The sequence below is a fragment of the Nomascus leucogenys genome, chromosome 4 (genome assembly GCF_006542625.1).
Source record: "Nomascus leucogenys isolate Asia chromosome 4, Asia_NLE_v1, whole genome shotgun sequence".
In the NCBI taxonomy this organism is placed as follows: Eukaryota; Metazoa; Chordata; class Mammalia; order Primates; family Hylobatidae; genus Nomascus; species Nomascus leucogenys.
In genome coordinates this window covers 56,289,658-56,314,871 of record NC_044384.1, presented here as the reverse complement: position 1 = coordinate 56,314,871, position 25,214 = coordinate 56,289,658, and the positions used below count along the sequence as shown (strand labels likewise).

Below are 25,214 nucleotides of genomic sequence, written 5' to 3'. Positions count from 1 at the left end.
TTTTGTTAACTTTCACATGGCCTCACCCACTTTTCTTTCAGGTTATTGATCATTTTTTCATGTGTTTTGTTTTTTTTTTTTTTTAAGATGGAGTCTTGCTCTTGTCACCCAGGCTGGAGTGCAATGGCATTATCTCGGCTCACTGCAAACTCCACCTCCAGGATTCAAGCGATTCTCCTGCCTCAGCCTCCTGAGTCGCTGGGACTACAGGCACACACCACCATGTGTGGCTAATTTTTTTGTGTTTTTAGTAGAGACGGGGTTTCACATTTTGGCCAGGCTGAGATGAGATCTTTATTTATTAAGAAAATGCTGTCTGCTATGCATACTAATATTTTTGTCCAGTTTTTTTTTTTTTTTGGCAAGGTCTCGCTCTGCCACCCAGGCTAGAATGTGGTGCAATCTCAGCTTACTGCAGCCTCAACCTCCTGGGCTCAAGTGATCCTCCCACCTCAGCCTCCCGAGTAGTTGGGACTACAAGCATGCACCATCATGCCCAGCTAATTTTTGTATTTTTTGCGGAGACGGGGTTTCTCCATGTTGCTCACGCTGGTCTCAAACTCCTAGCTCAAGTGATGTGCCCGCCTCTGCCTCCTAAAGTGCTGGGATTACAGGCATTAATAACTCTCGGCCCAGTTTTGTTTTTTTAACTGTATGTTTGTTCTCCACAAATGAAAATTTTCATGTACTCAAATTCATCAGTCTTTCCTTTTGGGGTTTCTGAGTTTTGTGTCTTGCTTAGAAATATCTTTTCCACTTAAAAATTATTTTAAAAAATGCCTCCTGAATTTTCTTCCAGTTCTTACATTTCTTTTTCTTTTTTTTTTTTTTTTTTGAGACGGAGTCTTGCTCTGTCGCCCAGGCTGGAGTGCAGTGACTTGATCTTGGCTCACTGCAAGCTCCGCCTCCCGGGTTCATGCCACTCTCCTGCCTCAGCCTCCTGAGTAGCTGGGACCACAGGCACCTGCCACCACACCCAGCTAATTTTTTATAACATATTTTTAGTAGAGATAGGGTTTCACCGTGTTAGCCAGGATGATCTCGATCTCCTGACCTCGTGATCCACCTGCCTCGGCCTCCCAAAGTGCTGGCATTAGAGGCGTGAACCACCGCACCCGGCCCAGTTCTTACATTTCAATCTTTTATCCATCTGGAATTTATTTTGGTAAATGAACAAGGTAGAGATCAAAGACAATTGTTTCCCCTATGGCTAGCCAGTTGCTGACACCATCCCTTTTCCATCAGTTAGAAATGGCATTTTCCTCTAAGATACATAGTAAATTTTAAATACAGATTGCAACTTCTCCCCTGCCACTGAGTGAGGAGAAGAAAACCTATCTGGATTCTTCACTGGCTGAGCAAAACCTGTTGAGCCTGTAATTTGGCTTAAGATGCCAAACGTGTCACATGAATCATCACCTTATTTTATCAAGTACAATTGGTTCTAAAGTGCTACAGGAACCAGCAAAGAGCAAACCAGCTGCTCTTCACACTGTAAGAGTGTCCAAATACTCAACTGACCAGCTTAGAAGAAAAAAAATCCATCAACTTTCTTTCTTTTTCCACATACCTCACATACTATCTTTTCTCTATCACAGGGGTTCTTACCTGAGGTCCATGAGCTCCCTAGAGGGTCTATAAATGAGCTTCGAAGGCCCATGACCTCCTTGAAGCTGAACAATGCAGAGATTTGCAATTGCATTATTCTGGGGAAAGGTACTTAGCCTTCGACAGCTTCTCAAAGGCATATGTGATCTAAAAATGGCTAACCCAATCCACTTCTTTTAAATCTGGAATGAAATCCAAACCCGAAGCCAAAGGAGATACTATTTTAGGATTCAAGAGGTAGGAAATTAACAAAACTGCCCAATTTATGAAATCTTCATAATTACCACTTGACGCTAATGACAAAACAGAGATGACTTTACCTAAAAGGAAAAGTCAAAGCTTCTCTTACTTACCATTATAGCCTCCCAACACAAGCCACGGGAACACTGGTCCACCAAACGTACCCAGACAAGGGTCATGGAGCAAACTTGTATCATTCAGAGAGGCAGGAGCCCTGCCAAAAAGTTTAGAAAACACCTCCCAGTTAGAAGGGCCTCAAGACATCAGAGACCTAAACATTTACATAACGAACATTTGATGAAGCTGGCTGTATTCTAAGGACAACATGGGCTCTGAGGTTTCTCAGTTGAATAATACAGCTCAGCACTCACCTTTGGGAGCTCGAATCACTGGGCAAGAGGCAGGCAAATACAGCCCAGTGCCATCAATGGCACATGGTACATGGTGCTCTGCAGGCACAGAGGAGGGAGCAAACACTAAAAGGCAAAATTATAGCCAAGAGGAAGAGACTGTACAGACCCAGAGCTCTGAGGATGAGGGGGATTTCACCAAAGAGGGAGGACAAAAGGGTGTCTCACACAATTACAACTATGGGAGGAAAAAGGGAGCGAGAGAGAACAGTGAGAGGGAATGAGAGCAAGATGGTGGTTTGGCAAGTCCTGTATGCCGGGTATGGCGGCACGCCTAATCCCAGCTACTCAGGAAGCTGAGGCAGAAGGATGGCTATAACCCAGGAGTTTGAGTCCAGCCTGGACAACATAGCAAGACTCCATCTCTAAAAAAAAAAAAAAATGATAATTCAAAGAAAAGACATCCTCTCCTAGAGCACGGGGTGCCCACCAAGGGGGCTCCTGAAGGAGGGGGCCGGTCTGGGAAGAGTAATGGACAGACAAATGCAAAATAAAAGGACTCAGCGCCAGTTAGGTAGTTTGGATTTTTATTCTGGAGGCACTGAGGAACAATTAGAGATTTCTGGGAAAGAAATGTCATGAGCTGTTTTACAAAGATAGCTCGCATGGCAAAGTGGAAGGTTTGGAAATGGCAAAGAAACAGGAAGCAGGTGGAACAGTAAGTGGAGATGTTAGCGCAATGGCCCAGGCAAGAGGCAACTGGCAGTGCAGTGCAGACAGACAGTCGGCCAGTGGAGAGGGAACCAGCATTTTCAGACAGACCATCAGCTACAACTTGGCCAGGTGCTGAGAAGCTTCTGCATATGACCCACCCGTCAGAGCGGATGGGTGACGGCATGAGGGAGGTCAGGTGACCTGCAGCGAGCAGCTGAGTCCCTTCATCCACAGCAGAAATCTGAGAGACCATCCAGAGGCTCAGACCCGTAAGAACCCCATGAGGAAGGCGAGGGCGAGGCAGAATTCAGGGATAAAGCCTCAAGCCTGAGTAACTGGTAGCTGTCACTGCCTTTAAACGAAATGGGGAAAAGCAGGTCAGGGCATGGTTCTGGGCAGGCCAGGCCACCTGCCATTACTGCAGGACCCTCAGGTGAAAAAGTCCAGGAAAAGTGGAGGGAGAGGAAAGGGGACATCGCTAGGGCGGGCCTGGCGTTATGAGGATGCACACAAGCTTAACTACAAACCAATTCAGGTCCCTACCGCCAGGAGCCTGCCACTCCCGGCACCGCTTCCACACTGGTGGGAGCCACACCCGCTTTGAGGAAACACAAGGCTCACGCACCTCTGGCCCCCTTCATTTTTGTTGACTTTAATCTTGTGCAACAGAGAGTAAACTATAAAATTTATGTAACATTAAATGGTCGTCCAATTATAAAAATTATGTAACATTAAATGTTTTTTTTTTTTTCTTCAAATTACCCATGGCTCGCCTGCACCGTCTACCCTGTGGAGAATGCCGGTTTAGGGTACGGAGCATAAGCTATTGTGTTTTCATGAGTATAACTCATGTTTTTAGTGGTGATATTCTTGAAACAGAGTAAATATAGCCCAACTGCATAAAAAGTCTTGTTGTTACTCCAGTAACAAACAAACAGAGCTCAAGGTCAAAGTTCTTTAGAACCAGAAGTGAGAGTCCTTAGCTCTTGAGAAGTAGTCGGCTGAGCAGTGTCCTTAAAGGCAACAAGGAATAATTTCTCTGTTCCCATGCTGAAGAAATAGCCACTGTGGTTGCTCAACTGGCTGAACAAATGTCCCTAGGCCAGGTCCCAAGCATTCAGGGAGAGCAGGCCCATCCGGCATCATGGTGCTCTTCCCCTACCGGGAGAAGCCTTAAGATTCCCCTACAGGTCACCCAAGCACCGCTTCCTGGGGTGACTATTCCCAATTATAAATGCTCCCTGCCCAGCTAGACACGCCTCCTAAGGGAAGCAGCTGCAGGGCCCTCCAATCTAAAGCTGCGGAGCTGCAGACCCATCCTGCCCCAACTCCTCAGAGGGAGGCTGCCTCCCAAATAGCTGGGGCAAAGGGTACTGGGCTATGTATCTGAGAGAGAAGAAAAGGCACCAAAGGCTCTTCTATCTTCAAATCTTGTGGGGGATGTGATACATGACACTGTGTTAGCGACCCAGGCACGAGGTAAAAGGTGAGAGGCAGCTGCACTCCTCAATCATACACCACGAGAGCTCCCTCCCGGGGCTCTGCACTTGCTGCTGGTTCTGCCGGGAACACTCATCCCTGTGATGTGCCCAGCTGTCCTTTCCTCTCCCTTTGTGCACATCTCCATGCTTAAGCAGTGCACCCCCCCACTCTGTCCAGCCTTATTCTTCCCCTCACAGCACTAATCTCTAGCTGGCATGATACCATATGTTATGTGCTCATCATCCGTCTCCCTCCATTAAGATGTAAGCTTCCGGCCGGGCGTGGCAGCTCACGCCTGTAATCCCAGCACTTTGGGAGGCCAAGGTGGGCGGATCGCCTGAGGTCAGGAGTTTGAGACCAGCCTGGCCAACATGGCGAAACCCCATCTCTACTGAAAATACAAAAAATAGCTGGGCGTGGTGGTGCACACCTGTAGTCCTAGCTACTCAGGAGGCTGAGGTATGAGAATCGCTTGAACTCGGGAGCTGGACACTGCAGTGGGCCAAGATTGCACCACTGCACTCCAGCCTGGGTGACAGAGCTGGAGATGTAAGCTTCACAGGGCAAGGTCTTGCTCTGTTTGCTCACCTCTGGGTTATGCTGATAAAACAAGCTTATGCCCATATACCCTAAGTCAGACCCAAGAATGATGTCTACCAATGACTGTCTCTTGCCACTTACCGTACGCAGTACAGAAAGTGCGTGTGGTAATCGGCATACACAAAGAAGTCGTCCCCTTTCTTGTGGTCCAGCACAGAATGGCTGTTCTGGAAGTAATTTAACACACTCATAATGGTGCAGTTCGTGTTATATGGTGAGAGAGGGGCCAAGCAGATATCTTGAAGTGTCACAGTCTCATTGTTATAAGAGGCAGTAATGTTTTCGATGGCTATTTGTAAGTCAAGAACCTGAAAGAAGATTTTAAAAATAAGCAAACCCAGAAACATGTCACATTTCTCTCAGATCTTGACTAATCAGTATTGCCCTGAGAGGTCAGAAGACAAAGAGTATTTGGGGAAAATACTTCCTAAGATGAGGGAGAGAATTAAGGAGCAATACAGTAAGAAAACTGGTCAGGCCACAGGCCCACTCTAACAGCAAACTAGTTAGAGGCGTCCACAGAGGCGGCGGGGGGTGGGGGGAACACCATGACCAGAACAGCTATCAACATAGGACACACAACCATCTCCCCTCCACCCTTCTCCAGCGGTGGCCAGCAGGACAGAGGGGAGAGTGGAGGGGGACTCCTGGTCTCCCTGACCCTCCCCTCAATAGTAACACAAAAACTCCTGCCTTGCTCTGCACTACAGCCATTTATATATGTCCCCTTATTTCCTAACAGAGAAGATGATCTTGGAGGTAAATGACTATGCTGTTCACCTTCAGCAACAAGCTGGAAAAAGCAACAGACAGTGACCGGGTAGAGAAAAGATTCTATTCAAGTCTTGGGACCATTTTAATGCTTTTCAAGATTTCAGACTTTTTTGTAGACATGAGCAATGTTTAAAGGAAAAACATGTGATTATACATTCATTAAAAAAGAAGCCGGTACAGTTTATGCACAGGCACAGTTCTCCAAGGCAAGTGTGACAGGGACAATAGGAAGGTTTACATGCCTTTCTAGGAGCAATGGGATGGATCTTGCGCCAAATGCGCCTCTCACCAAAAACAGGCTGGGTGCCCATGTTCAGGCAGTGGTAAGTTCATTCCTACAGGTTGGATCAGGGATGGTGATCTGGCAGCTCCTTCCTCAGCCCCCAGGACAGCAGTAAGGGCTTCATGCCTCTGGGTCCTTGCATATTACTTTCAAATACCAACAGAAAACATTTCACAAATTCCTAAGGTGACTTCCTAATAAATATATCCTGCCTCAATAGAGAAATGCCACTGAAGTCTTCTTTCTCTGCTCATCTCAGTTTCAAGAAAAAGGCAAAGTCTACTATCTGAAGTAAATACAAAAGTGAGCAATAATAAATATTTCATTAAGTTCAACATCATTCACTTTCTTGAAACCTAACTTAAAGGCGGCTTTGCCATTATACTCTAAGATTTTCAAGATATACCATGATATTCAGCCCCAAATCCCCATCCAGCAGTAGTTAACATGTAAAAGCCAGCAAACCACAAGGTCCTCTGGAATGACTTATTTCTTCAAACAGCAGGTTACCTGGTGCAGTATCTGTATGTCAAGCGGAGGTCCAAAGGGTACATCAGCTCCCGAAGGGTATGGCTGGTAAGTGTGTTTGTCAGTGAGAGGGGCCCGGATGATGAGCTGCTCCGTCCGGAAGAAAGGCCCAAAGTGCTGGTCAAAGTACTCTTTTTCCAGGCGAGCCTGGCTGCTGGGGGCTGACCAGAGGTCAACTGGATTGGTTGTGACCCGGACAAACACCAGGCCTGATGAACACGCAGTAATGAAGACCAGAGAGAAGAAAATGACACAGCCAGGGTTTCGGACACAGAAAGACCCCCAGCGTGTGAACAGCTGCCTCAAGCAGCCCTCAAATGCTGCACTGACAGGGTCACAGCAGGACGCCTCTCCTGGAAGAGTGGGAGAGGAAGGGAAGGTGGAGGTTAAGAGCCAAGCCGTTCCTGAAAGTTGGAACAGGGAAAGCATTAGCTGCTGTCTCATGGCAGGAATCAAGCCCACCTGGGTACACATGAGACCCCTGCCCTCAGCTACCTATCTGCTCAGCAAAGCCACCTTTGTTGGCTGCCCTCAAAGAGTGCTGTTCCCACCCCACAGAGGAGACGCCGACACAGGAGCCTCTGAAGGGTGAGGTTCAACCCTGCCCTGCTATTCCCACTCTTGTCCTGCTGCTTTCACACCTCCCCAGCTATGATTAATTACTTGGTTCTGCTGTGCCTCCCTGACTAGATGGTAGGGCCACAAAAGCAAGGACCATGTCTGCCTTGGTCGCAGCCATGTCCTCGGCACTGGCACACCACCTCACCCACTGCCGCAACCCCGCTGAGGAAACGAATGCTCTCATGACAGACAGCATCATCTGAACCCTTTTATTCAGGACAAATATGCCTACCTTTGTCACTTGCATTAACAGAAAAAGCTATATTGCTATCGATGGGAGTGTACTCGGAGACAAAATACCGTTTTCTGAAAAACAGAAATGAGGAAATAGTATTAGTGGACTTCATCGCAATGAGGTTGTTTTTGGGACATTCCTGTAATCCCATGAAATGCTTTCTTTCTCCTCCTGGCCTCCTCCTCCCTAAGTACTGCCTTCTTTCCCTGAAGGTCCCTTGCTCTGGGTCCCTCTGCTCACCAGTCTCAGGAGAAAATTTAAGAAGATGTTAATAGAACAATTAATAAAGGATAATTTCACCTTGTGGCCCTCATTTTATTTAAAACTTTTAGGTCCTTTAAAAATATGCTACTGGGCTGGGCACGGTGGCTCACGCCTGTAAATCCAGCACTTTGGGAGGCCAAGGTGGGCGGATCACGAGGTCAAGAGATCGAGACCAACCTGGCCAACATGGTGAAACCCTGTCTCTACTAAAAATACAAAAAGGTTAGCTGGGTGTGGTGGCACGTGCCTTGGGAGGCTGAGGCAGGAGAACTGCTTGAACCCGGGAGGTGGAGGTTGCAGTGAGCTGAGATTGCGCCACTGCACTCCAGCCTGGTGACAGAGCAAGACTCTGTCTCAAAAAAACAAACAAACAAACAAAAAAACACATGCTACTCTTTCCAGTAGCAATGAGCATACCTAGTGCCCAGATCTTCATTTCTACATACCACTCTCCAATAAAAGGAACCAGAGCTCCTTGCAGGGTAGGGACAGGGAAAATGTAAGATAAAGCTGGGGATGGGCGGTGTATGTAAGAAGAACACAGAAGCCAGCCAGAAGGCACTCCCAATGGCCCAAACTGGAAAACTTTGAGTAAAAACATAAATGACAGTGTTGGATACAGCCCACAGAATTAAAAGTCCATGATGTAAATAACTAAGTAAATAAATGAGGGAGAAGGGATAGCTTTCTGTCCAGAAGTGCAGTTAGTAAATGCAGAGGAAGAGAGAGAAACAGAAAAAAATCACTATTAGGCAAACACCTTAGTTATAACTATTGCAGACAAGACCCAACAATGAATGCTAAAAGCAGTGGTTGACAGTTTGAGGAGGAACAAAATATTAGTATAGTCTCAAAGCATCTTCCTCCAAGATATTTATCATTTACGAAGGGAAAAGCAGTAACTTCACAGTGGAGATATCCAGCAGACATCACCTTGAGCAAGTGATAAAGGTTAACATCACCAGGAAAGAGACGCATCAACATCAGGGATCCCTGACATGATGCACCGAGAAAGACATGACATGGCTTCTGTGATGTACTTGTCAAAACACCTCATTTCAATCTCATCATGAGAAAATACCAGATAAAGCCAAATGGAAGGACATGCTACAAAACACCTGAACAGTATCATCAAGAGTGTCAAGGCCAGAAAAGGAAAGACTGAGGAACTTTCTGTCACAGATTAGAGGGGACTCATAAAATACAAAAATGTAATATGGGACCCTGAAACAGGGAAGGGCATTGGATAAAAAGCTGGTGAAATCTGATTAAGATCTGTGGTTTAGCTAATAATAATGTAATAATAATGGCATGTTCGTGGTTTTGATCATTGTACTATGAGTTATGTAAGTTGTATCATCGGGGAAACTGGGTAAAGGATATACATAAATTCTACCATTTTTGCAACTTTTTGGTTAAGTCTAAAATTATTTCAAAATAAAAAGTAAAAAAAGTAGTGTCCTAAATTAAGATGCAAATATCTAAAAGGACTATAGTACTCCATTTAATTAGATTTGAATCTGATTTCACTCATTTGACTCTGACATCTTTTTTTTTTTTTTTGAGACACAATCTCGCACTGTCGCCAGGGCTGTTTGCAATGGACTCCTGACCTCGTGATCCTCCTGCCTTGGCCTCCCAAAGTGCTGGGATTACAGGCGTGAGCCACCGAGCCTGGCCTTGACTCTGACTTTCTAAAGAATGAGAGGCCGGCTGGGTGTGGTGGCTCACGCCTGTAATCCCAGCACTTTGGGAGGCCGAGGCGGGCAGATCACCTGAGGTCAGGAGTTGGAGATCAGCCTGGCCAACACGGTGAAACCCCGTCTCTACTAAAAATACAAAAATTGGCCAGGCATGGTGGCGGGTGCCTGTAATCCCAGCTACTCAGGAAGCTGAGGCAGGGGAATTGCTTGAACCTGGGAGGTGGAGGTTGCAGTGAGCTGAGATGGCACCACTGCACTTCAGCCTGGGCGACAAGAGTGAGACTCAGTCTCCAAAAAAAAAAAAAAAAGAATGAGTGGCTCGTGCACAGTGCTTTAAATAACACATCATTTTGAACAAATCAGTAAAATTCATTTCAGATGTTGCAGTGTTAAACAGAACTTTGATGGTTTACTATAGAATAGCTGTAGGACACAGTAATCCATGCAATGGTATTCATGTAGGTATTTGTTTCTTGTCCTAAGTAACCAAGGTCTGACAAATGAAAGCTCAAAGTGCCAGTGGGCAATTTTGCTCTTCTTGCCCTGGATGACAAACAAAACTGCTTACCTGTAGCACCACACTGCAAAAAATGCTCCAAAAAACACAAGCAAAAACGCCATGTAGGTGATCCACATGATGACATACATGGCGTCCAAGCCAAGGATCATCCAGGGAGCAGGAGGAGGCGGGGGCTGGGGCTTGGGGCCACAGACAATAGAGCAGTCTTGGCAGCTACATGGCGCTGTGACCTCATCCACAGACTCGTCACAGCCTTTGGTGGCATTATTCATGGGCTCCATCCCATGGACTGGAAAATCTACAGGAAGGAATTGTGTTGAGTACAAATCTCAATTAAAAACATCCAAAATTTTGTATAATACTTAAACCCAATGAAAAGCCCACTGAAATATATAAAACAACTGAAATAAGAAAAAGAATTGGAGGTTTTAGTTTAATTAAATTATGTTTGGCTGCTTCATCCTGTGGAATTTTAAGTTACCTCAACAAACTTGCACGTAGGGGTTTGTCACTGATAGAGCAATCCTCCAAGTACACCACATACCAAGGTAACCCTTCAATCATGTCCCATCTCCATTCTCAGGAGCTCATACTATAGCAGAGCTCTGGAAAAGCTGCCTCCCGCCCTCTTTTTAATGGTTTATTCTTTCAATTATGACAGCAATGCCTGAAGGCAATTCATTTCCTCCTCCATTCCCACTCCCAGCACCCCCTAAATTAGCCACAGCAGGATAAATGTACCAGTTACCTCTCTTACTGGGAGAAACTATGAACTAGTTACCTGAATGTGTTTATCTTCCTATTGCAGATTATGATTCCTCAACTAAGATTCATTCATTCATTCATGGAGACAGTGCTTTGCCCTCACCAAGGCTGGAGTACAATGGGATGATAACTCACTGCAGCCTTGAACTCCTGAACCCAAGCAATCCTCCTGCCTCAGCCTCCCAAGTAGCTGGGACTACAGGTGCATGCCACCACACCTGGCTAATGTTTAATTCTTTTGTAGAGATGGGGCCTCACTACATTACCCAGGCTGGTCTGGAACTCCTGGTCTTAAGCAATTCTCTTGCCTCAGTCTCCCCAAGCACTGGTGAGCCACTGTGCCCAGCCAGTTCCTTGGCTTTAAAACAATATCATAAACACACCAAACTTGGAATCTTTATACCTACCTGAAAACATGGGAGTGATGGTAAAAGGTGCCTGTCCGTTGTCCTTATTGAACATGTATTCAATCCAGTTGGTGGCATTACAGGCATCAGCATCCTTCCCACACAGAAGTCCCAGGGCCTTGTCATTACTTGAGGGGGCCTCCACGTCCCGGCAGGCATTGTACATTGCTAGAAGAGGAAACCCAAAAGAAAAAGGAGACAAGATGCTTGCTGTAATTCATGAGGCAAGATCTTACAAAAGGCCTCTTGAAGGGAAACACGAACTCCATATGCACCATGCTGGAATGCTGGACAGCAAACACTAAGGGCACGAACAGAGATTCACTTTAAATTGGCTTATCGCCCTGCAAATAATATGGAGGCCCAATTCCGAGTAACTTAAAAGTAAAAAATAGACAGGAAAGGGAAAGGCACACAATATCTCACAGCTCTCACAACAGCTTGGAGAAGTCGAATCCCCACTGTACAGAAGAGCATATCAAGGCCCAGGAAGACGCAGCTAAGAGCCTTAGTACTTCTTCAGTTAATGAAGCTGGTTCCAGAAAACCTCTGCCGCAGGAAGCTACACAGCCAGAGAATTATGGAACTTACTTGGAAAACTGGTTTTAGGGCAGAGGCAATGTGTCAATAAACCTAATATTGTTGGCTGGGCGCAGTGGCTCACGCCTGTAATCCCAGCACTTTGGGAGGCTGAGGTGGGTGGATCACGAGGTCAGGAGATTGAGACTATCCTGGCTAACACAGTGAAACCCCATCTCTACTAAAAATACAAAAAATTAGCCGGGTGTGGTGGTGGGCACCTGTAGTCCCAGCTACTCGGGAGGCTGAGGCAGGAGAATGGCATGAACCTGGGAGGCGGAGCTTGGAGTGAGCCAAGATCGCGCCACCACACTCCAGCCTGGGCAACAGACCAAGACTCCATCTCAAAAACAAACAAACAAACAAACAAAAAACCAAAACAAAACCAAACCTAATACTGTCATCTTTTTGGATTTTATTTTATTATACATAAAGACAACATATTACATAAGGATAGTACCAGTGTATTACACCTAAGAAAATAGCTGGAATGGGTCCTGTACCGTTGATTCTCATTTACCAGTCCCTGCTTGCTAGAAACGTCCCAGGATCTTCTTTCCCTGATCTTCAAGGAGATGCTTACACATTCATTTTATTTTACCCTTGCTCTGGAAAGACAGGTTAACTAGGGTGACAGTCATCTCCCTCAGAATTCTCAATAAATTATTCCATCGCCTTCTGGGCTCTATCACGGCTGGTAAGAAAATCTCCAATTATCATTGTCTTAAGGTGATTTGTGTCTTGTCTCTATTTGCTTTTAAGATATTTGTCTTTGGGCCAGGGGTGGTCATGCACGCCTTTAATCCCAGTAATTTGGGAGGCCTTGGTGGGTGGACTGCCTGAGCTCAGGAGGTCCAGACCAGCCTGGGCAATATGGCAAAACCCCGTCTCTACAAAAAACAAAAAAATAAAAAAAATTAGCCAGGTGTGGCGGCGCAATATAATTTACAATAGAATTACATGTAATTTACAGTTTATCGCCTTAAACTATATAATTTAATGGAGTTTAGCATATTCATAGATATATGCAACCATCACCATAGTCAATTTTAGAACATTTTCATCACCTCAAAAGAAATCCTGTATTCTAGCTATGCTCAACTACCTCCCCACTTCCCTAAGCCCTAAGCAACCACTGAACTGTCTCTATTTATTGACTATTTCAGACATTTCACATAAATCCAATCATATAATATGTGGTCTTTCATGACCAGCTTCTTTCATTTAGCATGTTCTCAAGGTTCATGCATATTGTGGCATGTATCAATACTTCATTTCTTTTTATGGCCAAACAACATTTCATTGTATGGACATATGTTTTGTTTATCCATATATCAGCTGATAAATATCTGAGTTGTTTCTGCAGTTTGGCTACTATCAGTAATGCTGCTAGAAGCATTTGTGTATAAGTTTTTGTGTTGACCTATATTTTCATTCGTCTTCTGAGTGGAACTGATGGGTTATATGGTAGTTCTATGTTTGTTTCAGGAACTGCCAAACTGTTTTCCAAAGTGGGGTCTCACTCTGTCACACAGATTGGAGTGCAGTGGTGTGATCTCGGCTCACTGTCAACCTCTGCCCCTTAGGCTCAAGTGATCCTCCCACCTCAGCCTCTCAAGCAGCTGGGACTACAGATGTGCACCACCATACCCAGCTAAGTTTTTGTAGAGATGGGGTTTCACCATGTTGCCCAGGCTGGTCTCAAACTCCTGAGCTAAGGTGATCCACCTGCCTTGGCCTTCCGAAGTGCTGGATTATAGGCATGAGCCACTGTGCCCAGCTGTTTTTGGTTTTTGGATTTCTTTTTAATAAAGGTTCCTATTTTCCACAGCCTTGTCAACACTTCTTGTTATCTGACTTTGGTTCTAGCCATCCTGGTGGGTGTGAAGTGGTATCTCATTGTGGTTTTGATTCGTATTTCCCTGATGACTCATAGTACTGAACATCTCTCATGTGCTTGTTGGCCATTTGTATATCTTCCTTGGAGAAATGTCTACTCTATTCAGATCTTTTGCCATTTTAAACTGGGTTATTCATCTATTTATCATTGAGTAGTAAGAGTTCCTTATTTTTTTTTTTTTTTTGGAGATGGAGTCTCTGTCACCCAGGTGTTGTGATCTCAGCTCACTGCAACCTCTACTTCCCAGGCTGAAGCAATTCTCCTGCCTCAGCCTCCCGAGTAGCTGGGGTTACAGGTGCATACCACCATGCCTGGCTAATTTTTCTATTTTGGTAGAGACAGAGTTTCACCATGTTGGCCAGGCTGGTCTCGAACTCCTGACCTCAGGTGATCCACCCACCTTGGCCTCCCAAAGTGCTGGGATTATAGGCATGAGCCATTGTGCCCGGCCAAGAGTTCTTTATGTATTCTAGATACAAGTCCCTTATCAAATACACAATTTGCAAATATTTTCTTGTCCTTTTGTTTTTTTGAGACAGGGTCTCACTCTGTCACCCAGGCTGGAGCGTGAGGTACTTAGTGCAGCCTCCTTGGGCTCAAGCAATCTTCCTGCCTCAGATACCCATGTGGCTGGGACCATAGGTACATGCCACCATGCCTGGCTAATTATTTTTTGTAGACACAGGGTCTCACTTTGTCACCCAGGCTGGTCTTGAACTCCCGGGCTCAAGCAATCCTCCTACCTCAGCCTCCCGAACTGCTGGGATAACAGGTGTGAGTCACTGTGCCTGGCCTTTTTGTCTTTTCTTGATGGCGTCCTCTGAAATACAAACTTTTTATTTTAATGAAGTCCAATTAATATTTTTTTGTTGTTGCTCTTGTTTTTGGTGTCATATTTAAGAATCAAGTGCCAAATATGAGGCCATGCAAATTAATCCCTATGTTTTATTCTGTTTTATAGTTTTTAGCTCTTACATTTAGGTCTTTGATCCACTTTGAGTTAATTTCTTTAACATATGGCATGAGGTAGGGCCCAATTTCATTATTATTTATTTATTTTTTTGCATGTGTGTATCCAGTTATTGCAGCACCATTTGATGAAGAGTATTCTTTTCTCATTGAATGGCCCTGGCACCCTTGTCAAAAATCAGTTGACCACAGATATATTATTTATTCTCAGTTATATTCCGTTGATCTATATGTCTATCTTTATTCCAGTACCACACTGTCTTGATTTCCGTTGCTTAGTTTTGAAATTGAGAAGTGTGGGTCTTCCTATTTTGTTCTTTTTTCATGGTTGTTTTACTATTCTAAGTCCCTCAAACTTCTATGTGAATTTCAGAATCAGCTTGTCAATTTCTACAAAGATGTCAGTTGGGATTATAACAGGGATTGCCCTGAATCTATAAAACAACTTGGAGAATACTGATATCTAAACAATATTAAGTCTTTTGATTGATAAACATGGAATATCTTTCCATTTATTTAGATCCTCGTTAATTTATATGAATAATGTTCTTTAGTTTTCTGTTTGTTTTTCTTTTTTTGAGATGGAATCTTGCTCTGTCTGGAGTGCACTGGCACAATTTTGGCTCCTGCAACCACCGCGTCCCAGGTTCAAGTGATTCTCATGCCTCAGCCTCCCAAGTAGCTGGCATTACAAGCAAGTGCCACCACGCCTGGCTAATTTTTGTATTTTTAGTAGAGATGGGGTTTCACCATGTTGGCCAGGATGGTCTCAATCTCTTGACCGTGTGATCTGCCCGCCTTGGCCTTCCACAGTGCTGGGATTACAGGTGTGAGCCACTGCACCTGGCTGTTCTTTAGTTTTAAAGTGTTTTGCCTTCTGTTATAGTTACTCCTAAATATTTCCCATACTATAGTAAATGGAATTGTTTTATTTTCACTTTTGAGACTGTCCATTGCAAGTGTACAGAAATACAACTATTTTTGTATACTGAATTTTCTCTAAGTCTCAGGGTTCATCCCTTATCCATTCTGGAAAATCCTCATTATCCCTTTGATTATTACTGTCTCTCCCCAACTCTCTGGAGCTTCTCATGTTATCCTATATGTCATTTCTTTAATGATTTATAGATCTTTGTATCTGTATGCTGTTTTCTGGGTAATTCTCTCATATCTTCCAGCTCACTATTGGTTTTCAGGTTTTATTTTATATTTCAAGCATACAAAAAACATGAAGAATAATACAATTCTCATTTCCTCATTACCCAGTTAATTATCAGTCATACCATTTTACATTTGCCTCAACATTAAAAAAAAAATGGACTCGGCCAGGTGCTGTGACTCATACCTGTAATCCCAGCACTGTGGGAGGATCGCTTGAGGCCAGGAGTTTGAGGCCAGCCTAGGCAAAAAAGCAAGAACCTATCTCTACAAAAAAAAAAAAATTGTTTTTAATTAGTCAGGTGTGGTAGCATATGCCTATGGTTCCAACTACTCAGGAGGACTGCTTGAACCTAGGAGGTTGAGGTTGCAGTGAGCCATGATTGCATCACTGTATTCCAGCCTGGGTGACAGCATGAGACCTTGACTCTGTTTTATAGCAATGTACTATTCAGAACAACTGGCTATGGCATAATTTAAAAAATAAATAAAAATAATAACGCACTATAGGACAGGTGTGGTGGCTCACACCTACAGTCCCAACACTTTGGGAGGCCGAGGCAGGAGGATCACTTAAGGCCAGGAGTTCAAGACCAGCCTCACCAACACAGTGAGGCCCGTCTCTTCCAAAAAATAAAGAAATACTTAAGACACACACACACTCTATAGATTCAGCTGAAGCTCCCCAATTACCCCTCCCTAACAGTAGTCCCTTCCCTAAGGTAACACAATCCTGAATTTGATGTTTATCCTTCCCATGCATGTTTGTGTACTTGTTTTAAGTATGTAGTACTTTTGTTTCAAAATGTCATATAAACATGTAACCGCCATTATGGTATCATACAGAGTACTTTCACCACCTAAAAATCTTCTGTGCTCTACTTATGCCTTCCTCCCTCCTAACCCATGGCAATCACTGACTTTTTACTGTCTCCACGGTTTTGCCTTTTCTGGAACGTCATATAGTGGAATCATATAGTGAGTAGCCTTTTCAGATTGGCTTTCCTTAGTAATAGGATTTAAGGTTCGTCCATGTACTTTCATGGCTTGATAGCACTGAATTTTCATAGCTTTTTAGTACTGAATAATATTCCATTGCATGGATGTAGCAGTTTATTTACCCATTCACCTACTGAGGGAAATCTTGGTGGCTTCCAAGTTTTGGCACTTATGGACAAAGCTGCTATAAATATCCACGTGCAGGTTTTGGGGTAGACACATTTTTAACTCATTTGGGTAAATACCAAGGAGTATAATTAGTTTTGTAAGAAACTGCTAAACTATCTTCCAAGGTGGCTGTACCATTTTGTACTCCCACCATCAATGAATGAAAGTTCACTGCCAGCATTTGGTGTTGTAAGTGTTTTGAATTTTGGCCATTCTAATAGATGTGTAGTGGTATCTCATTGTTTTAATTTGTAATTCCCTAATGACATAATGTTGAGCATCTCTTCTCATGTACTTGTTTACCACCTGTATGCCTTCTTTGGTGAGGTATCTGTTCAGGTTGTTTTGTTCATTTTTCAGTTGGGCTGTTTGCTCTCTTATTGTTGAGTTTTAGGAGTTATTTGTATATTTTGAATAATAGTCCTTACTAATATATGTCTTTTGCAAACACTTTCTCCCAGTCTGTGCCATGTCTTCTCATTCTGTTGAGGTCTTCAATTTTTCACAGTCACAATAATGTTACAGTGGGTGTTCTTATATGGGTCTCCAGGTTTATATGCATTTAGAGTTTCTCTAAGGCAGGCATCTATAAGTGAAATTTCTGGGAGAAGGGTTATCTTCAACTTTACTATGTATTGCAAAGTTGTTTTTCAAATAGTTTTCAAACAATTGTACCAAATTATGGTTATAAGTGGTGGAGTATATTAGTATTCCTACTGCTTCACATTTTCACCCACAGTTGAAACTGACCAACTTTTTAATTTGTGCCAAGCTGATGAGGTGTGAAATGGTAGTTTACTGTTTAAATTTGCATTTCGCTGTCTGCTCTAGATAACAGTTGTTTATATTCATAAATATTTTCCTTATGGTTTCTGCTTTTCCTCTCCTGTCTAGAAATCTTTCCTTTATCTTAAAGTCATAAAGATATTCTATATTTACTTCTAAAACTTTCCAACTGGGATTTTTAATCTATACAATGATTTTTTTATATCTATAAAAATTTAAATCAGATAAATATAATCTATTTTCTCATCCCATTTATCAACTAGCCCACCTTTTCTCTCAGTGATTTGTAATGACACACATGTTACACATCCACTTTCCATATATGCAGGCTTCTGTTTCTGGACAAAATGACCTCTCTCCATTCAGTCAGGTTGCCTCGTGTGTCACATCTTTTGGATTCCTAAGTGCCTTATTTTTTTGTTGCTTTTGTGAGTGAGACCTTTTTTCTATGGAAATTTTTTGTTATCTTTTTACTTTGTCATTATAATTAAATGTTGCATGTTGGTCAATGCTGGGGGATCATTTCTGCTATCTGTTAGACCTGCTGACTTTCCTTTATGGTGATCTGATTCTTCCGAGTCATGACCTCTTCTCTGTCAACTTTTTTGTTTTTTTTTTTTTTGAGACAGAGTCTTGCTCTGTCGCCCAGGCTGGAGTGCAGTGGCGCAATCTCGGCTCACTGCAAGCTCCGCCTCCCGGGTTCACGCCATTCTCCTGCCTCAGCCTCTCCGAGTAGCTGGGACTACAGGCGCCCGCCACCACGCCCGGCTAATTTTTTGTATTTTTAGTAGAGACGGGGTTTCACCGTGGTCTTGATCTCCTGACCTCGTGATCCGCCCGCCTCGGCCTCCCAAAGTGCTGGGATTACAAGCGTGAGCCACCGCGCCCGGCCTCTGCCAACTATTAATAGTTCTATCTTCCCAGTCTTGCAGTAATTTATGATATTACACAACTCACGTCTGTTAGAATCAAAGATCCAAGGGTTACTGAAGTGTATGGATGCAAACTTGCACATACTAAAATTTTCCATGTGGGAAGTTAAAGTTAGGGGGAGTTAAAGCAAGTGCTTTAAGGAGATTGTTATATTCGTTGTAGTTCAAGTCCTAGGATACAAGCAAAGCAACAACTCTTATTTCCTGGCCAATGAATCTGAAAATTGTGATTTTCCACAGAGTTGACAGGACAACTAAAAGGAACAATTTGCTCTGCTGTCCTGATGCCAGCTGTAAAAGAGGAATAATTAACAGTTTACTTACCACTGGCAAAACTCTGTCCAACGTAGTATTGTAACTCTTTCACATTTGTTTTCGTCTGGTTTGTAACAGGATCAACATAATCTTCAGTTGCTGTAACATTCAAAAACTGACTCTGTCGAGGGCTACATGTCAGCTCACAAAACAGGTTCAGTAGGTTATAAAAACAGGATGGACATCTAAAGGAAAAGTAAATTATATTCTGCATGATCTCACACGTAATAGGGCCAGCGAGAACGATTTTAAATAGACAAAGAATATTTTAAACTTACTGTAAAGTGACAAATTACCAAGAGAACATATTAAAAATCAGCAATTCTAAACTTAAAACTTCATGTTAAAATAAAGGCACACCTTTAAAAAATGCCCTAATTACTTTCTGCATTTATTGTGTCCAATTATAATTTCAAAAAGAGAGAGATGCTTCTCTGAATTCTGCACTTTATAATTTAGAAACATACATTCTCTGACCTAGAGTAAAGGGACTTTGGAGCATCAGGAAGACAATTATTATTATTATTATTTTTTGAGAAAGGGTCTCACTTTGTCGCCCAGGCTGAGTGCAGTGGCGTGATCACAGCTCACTGTAACCTTGAACTCCCAGGCTCAAGCAATCCTCCCACCTCAGACTCCCAAGTAGCTAGGACTACAGGTGCACACCACCACACCTGACTAATGTTTTAAATTTTTTTGTAGAGATGTAGGTCTCACTGTGTTGCCCAGGATGGTCTCAAACTCCTAAACTCAAGCAACCCTCCTGTCTTGGCCTCCCAAAGTGCTGGGATTATCGACATGAGCCGCTGCACCAGCTGACAGTTTTGATTAAGAGGAAAATAAAATAAAATAATGAGAATTATCATGGGAATCTTCATCTTATAACCTATTGAAAGGTTTTCTTTCAAGCCCCAGAAAATCACTAGGCCCTCCTGAAACACAAGGAGAAATCCCCATGGTTTGTAAAGACAGAGAACAGCAATGTTGTTCTCTGGTTGCATGCACTTCAGGAGCACACAACTGCACAAGAACCATAAGCTGCCTGCTATCCTTCAGGTTCAAAGTTTAAGCTCCTAATGTTGACTTGTTACATGATAAAAGAGCTCTCTTTTCCCTTCGGTCCACTGTTACCTGCAAAAGCTGTTGTTTCATTAGACTTGCATTCTTGCAATTAAGATTACTTTATACTCCGATCCAGTCCCAATGACCATGTAAGACAAAGAATGAAAAAAGTGTGTCCTGGCCTTCAAGAGCCTCTGTTCTAGTGAAGGAGACAGAGAAGCACAGACTCTCTTTCTTTCAGGAGCCCCACTGCTTTACTGCAACAAAGCCAGAAACCACAATTACATTATTCTAATAGGAATCACTCTTGGGGTGCACAGTTTTCAAACCTTTTCCATGTTACTACATTTAATGCCCACAATCACTAATTTTGACAGTTGTATATTTTTCCAAATATCAGGTTGTTTCTCCTATTTGCTATTATAAATCAAGCTTTGGTACCTCTGATAATATGGAGAAAGATTGGCTATCTTTTTATGTTTATGTCCCTATATCCATAATGCCTCACCTAGGTGGATCCTAAATAAATGTGTTTTGACTGAGTGTACAAGGCTCCAATTTGGTTCCATCAATGTCCACGAGCCTTTTATAGGATATGCTGGCCCAATTACAGTCTCAACTTCTGTTGTTCTGAAAAAACAATTTAGTGGTGGTTTTCCATTCTCTACGGTCAACTTTTGGTAAGAAGCAGAATTTCTTCACTGGAAGCCAACTTGTGCCCTATCACCATCTGCAGTGATATTTGTGCAGATAAGCATTTTCCCTTTTTAATATTTGCTTCCCAAACACCTTTATCAGTGTGCTGAAGTCTGTAAAATTTAGAAAGATACCACAATCTGTTGTTCTAAAGACCACCACCAGCTTGCTCTTTTGCATATTTGAGAATTGCTGGCTAGGCCTAGAGAAGAACATCTATTACCAAGCGCTTTTTCACTGCTCAGGGTCATAGCCAACAGATCAGATAAAAAACTAAGTTTGACAAAACTAGCCAGCTACAGCAGAACAAGCTTGTTAACAGTTCTCCGAGGCCGGCTCTACTGAGGACCTGACTCTACCACATCCCTTCACCAGAGGGAGAGACAAGAATGATGCGCAAAGCAAGGCATGGGGGTAGAGGAAGGACTGCATGATGAGTCTCAGGCCAGGCACCTGAGCAGGACCCCTAGGAACCTCTCTTCCCCACAGTGCACAGCTCAAGTTTGAAAGGAGCCTGGCCGCATTGCAGACATTGCAGAGGAAACCAAGCATCAACTTTGAATGCAACTGGGAAGTGAACCAAGTCTGGTAATTATTGTTTTTCTCTTTATTTCTGACAAATTGTAAGAGTGCTTTCTTAAAATAAAACAAAACAGAAACTGACTTAAAAAAAACAAAACTGCCTGGGCACTGTGGTTCACACCTATAATCCAGCACTCTGGGAGGCTAAGGTGGGAGGATCATTTGAGACCATGCCTGGCCAACATGGTGAGACCCTCATCTCTAGAAAAAGAATAAAAATTAGGCTAGGTGCAGTGGCTCATGCCTGTAATCCCAGCACTCTGGGAGGCTGAGGCGGGTGGATGACTTGAGGTCAGGAGTTGGAAACCAGCCTGGCCAACATGGTGAAACCCCACCTCTACTGAAAATATAAAACTTAGCTGGGTGTGGTGGCATGTGCCTGTTGTCTCAGCTACTTGGGAGGCTGAGGCAGGAGAATCGCTTGAACCCGGGAGGAGGAGGTTGCAGTAAGCTGAGATCATGCCACTGTACTCCAGCCTTGGTGACAGAGCAAGAGTCTGTCTCAAAAAAAAAAAAATTAATAAAGAAAAATATAAATAAAATTAGCTGGACATGGTAGTGCATGCCTGTAGTCCTAGCTGCTCAGGAGGCTAAGGTAGAACAATCACTGGAGCCTAGGAGGTTTAAGCTGCAGTGAGCTGTGATCACACCACAAACCACTGCACTCTAGCCTGGGCAGCAGGGTGAGACTCTGTCTCTATTATACACACATACATGCATACACATTATACATACATGTATTTTTAATATATAAATATATATTTAAATATATATTCACCTATTTTAAATGTATACATATATGTATAAATACATAAAATATATTAATATACAGACATATATAAATAAAAATATGTAAACAAAGAAAGAATAAATGGAAAGCTGAGCATTACCAGTTCACAAGTATCTATAGCCCAGTTGTTCTGTTTCCCCAGCAGAACCTACCTGGACAGAAACTGTAGGGGCAGCTGCAGGTTGTCTTTTAGTGTCTGAAGCTGCTGAACATCACAACAGAGACTGACATTGCCAAAGAAGAATCCCGGACAGAGTTCCTTCCAGGTAAAAGAGCACAGACACGGGAGTAGGCAGTAGTTAAAGTAAGGTCAACATTCCTCAGTGAACTAAGACACATTCATTCATGTAATCCTTTTCAAGTACAAAAGGGTAAGACACATCCTGTATTTGCAAAGTTCTTATAGAATTATTTTAAAAGGCTACACATTTACTACTTATTCACCAGTAGAGACGTTTCTAATTTTCTTTTTATTTGGAAGCTTTCTCTCCTCTCCTGACCATCATTTTATGTCTTCTTAGGGGTTTTTGTTTGTTTGATTCAATTCAACCAGAGTGCTACTATTTCTATTAGTAATTCCAGGGAAAGTTGAAACCTTTAATAATTATGATGACAGCAGCAAGTGAGGACAGGTGCTGTGGCTCATGCCTGTAATCCCAGTACTTAGGAAGGCTGAGGAGGGACGATTGCTTGAGCCTAGGAGTTCGAGACCAGCCTAGGCAACATGGTGAAGCCCTGTCTCCCCAAACAATTTTTAAAAAATTAGCCAGGGGTTGTGGCACGTGCCTGTAGTCCCAGCTACTTGGGATGCTGAGTTGAGAGATTGCTTGAGCTCAGGAGGTCGAGGCTACAGTGAGCCGTGATTGTGCCAGTGTACCCTAGCCTCCGGCCAGGACAAAAGAGCAAGGCTCCTTCTGTCTCAAAAACAGAAAAGAAACGAACAAGTGAGCCTAGGAGCTCTGTTATCATGTCAACTTGACTTTTGATTACTTTAAGCCTCTAAAACCAGGCTTTTCACATGATTTTTCCAGTTCTAATATCCCTGTGTATCACAGGATGGTAAAAAAAGAACAGAAATCAGAATCCTGGTAGCAGCCAAAATTCACAGGCTCTCAGTGGAACACAGAGAAAACACTAAAATGACCAGGGGACAAGGACGTCAAAGCCACTTAGCAACAGAGTCCATTTGAGTCCTGAAATCTAGGAATCAAAAACAGCTAACTCCTAATATATTTTGCAGATGCTGCAAGGGCAACATATGAAGTGCCAAGGTCAGTCTCTAAATAGTAACCTGCTATTGGGAAATTTTACGAGAGGTATAAAGTCAGCCCCTGAAAAATTAAGCCTTTGGAGTTACGGTGTTCTTTCTCTGCCACTGTATGTTACAGGTTAGAGTTTTAGAGTCTGGGATAAGACTTAAGCCTATTAGTCTCACCTCCACCTCCACCCTGCAGTAACATTTAAGGAATAATTACAGAGGATCTTGTGATCAGCATTTTGTGTTCCCAATGCCTAAGATAATGAACTTACCTGCACCAAGTCATATCCATCCTTTGGCAATGGTTTTGGTGGGCCAGAATATTCGCAATTGTACCTCTTGTCCCCATATGCAATTCCACACTCTCCATACCAAACACAGGACTGTGAAAACACCTACAGAAAGTCAACACAAACTTCATTGTTACCAGGGTCTCAATGGCAAATTTCAACAAAAAGTGCCTACTCAAGTACAATCACAGAAACTTCCAATGCTACCTGCAAAATGAAGTGACAGCAATAGGCACTTAACATTTTGAAAAATATTAATTAAAGCAGACCAAATGCCTATTTGTCAAGTCAGTGAAGTAGGTAATGGAAATTGCTTATTTACATAATTTCTATTTCCTGCTTATTTGTTGATAAGAGGAAGCTATAGTTCCATGTAAGAAACACTCAGAATCACAGTAGAGAGAAAAGCAAGATAGTGACTTAGCAATTACTAAAGCACTATTTTTACACATCTGCACTAGGAACTATATAAGCTCTAAGTAATGAAAGAATATTTCCATATGTGTTTAGGTTAATTAATATCAATACATCATGAGTAACATGAAGAACAAAACAACAAAACCACAAACATCAACACCCCAATGTAAAGAGCAAGAATGAACTTCCCGTCCTTGAGACTGAAGTAGAAAACAAAGAATGTGCTAACTTTAAGGAAAAACACCGAGGCAATCTCAAAAGAAAATTTTAAAACGTCTTATGTAAAGATTTCTCAAAAGCCACTCACATTTCCCATGTGAGAGTCACAAGGTTGTCAGAAAATTCAGCGGAGGGGAGGGGTCAGTGTGAATCATCAGGTCAGTGCCTTGCTCTGAAGGCTGCTGCCCAAAACGCACCCGATCCTCTGCCTCACAGTGGACTCAGAAAGCCACAGAGGGCCCAGCTCACCAGGGCCCCGGGCTTGCAATCGTCTGTTCTACAGGGAAACAGAAGATATCAAGAAGCAGCCATGGCTTCCGAGAACCCTGATGGGAAAGCCATAAAAAAAAAAAAAAAAAATCTGAACAGAAGTCACAATATGAAATTCTCTCCAGTGACAGTGGCACATGACCTGCACACAGGCAAGAAGCTAAGTCAGGCTGTGTTGGTCCCTCAGTATCAAAATACAGATCCCACAACAGTCCCTGAAGCCCAAAAACATGAGAGAAAAAGTCAGCAGGAGATTGGGATTTGTATGTGTGGAGAAATCCAAGGCATCAATATCACTTTTCTCTGAATTCATTTTTCAGATGTTCTAAAATAAAAATTAGGACTTAACTCCTCTTGACTCTTTGAAAGTCATGTTTAGGCCACAAAGGAGGGAAATTATACAAATAAGGAAGTGACAACAAGCCTTCAACAAAGCCACATACGAACACTGTGCCAAGATTCCACCACTATTTTTATATAAAGAGAATCCCAACTGTTACTCCCATAAACCTGGCGATTCTAAAGAAAAAAGAAATGTATTGCAACTCTGGGTTTCCAACTAATGAATGGAAAAAAGTCCTAATGAGTAAAAGTCATTATCCATCTAACTGAAGTGTGAAAAGGCAGAAGCTGACTACACAGGCAGAGGAAACTGCTGAGGTTTACGTGAAATTTTAAATACAAAGAACTCCTCCCTAGACCTCGCAGAACTCTCCAGGCAGGCCTGTCT

General features: G+C 42.9%; 1 protein-coding gene across 2 annotated transcripts in view; it reads right to left on the bottom strand.

The window, feature by feature from the left end:
• The window catches only part of NPC1 (NPC intracellular cholesterol transporter 1), a 52,750-nt gene that overhangs the window by 17,829 nt on the left and 9,707 nt on the right, over positions 1 to 25,214 (bottom strand). Inside the window, exons 2-10 of one of the 2 annotated variants that reach the window (XM_030810649.1) lie at positions 23,561 to 23,683; positions 22,183 to 22,289; positions 18,910 to 19,085; positions 11,095 to 11,262; positions 9,971 to 10,220; positions 7,433 to 7,506; positions 6,562 to 6,932; positions 5,076 to 5,302; positions 1,962 to 2,062 (exon numbers count right to left, since the gene is read on the bottom strand). In XM_030810649.1, coding sequence (XP_030666509.1) covers positions 1,962 to 2,062; positions 5,076 to 5,302; positions 6,562 to 6,932; positions 7,433 to 7,506; positions 9,971 to 10,220; positions 11,095 to 11,262; positions 18,910 to 19,085; positions 22,183 to 22,289; positions 23,561 to 23,683 — 1,597 coding nt within the window. Of the gene's footprint in view, positions 1 to 1,961; positions 2,063 to 5,075; positions 5,303 to 6,561; positions 6,933 to 7,432; positions 7,507 to 9,970; positions 10,221 to 11,094; positions 11,263 to 18,909; positions 19,086 to 20,031; positions 20,145 to 22,182; positions 22,290 to 23,560; positions 23,684 to 25,214 lie in introns of those variants that run through there. The other variant, XM_030810650.1, reaches the window with a different exon arrangement.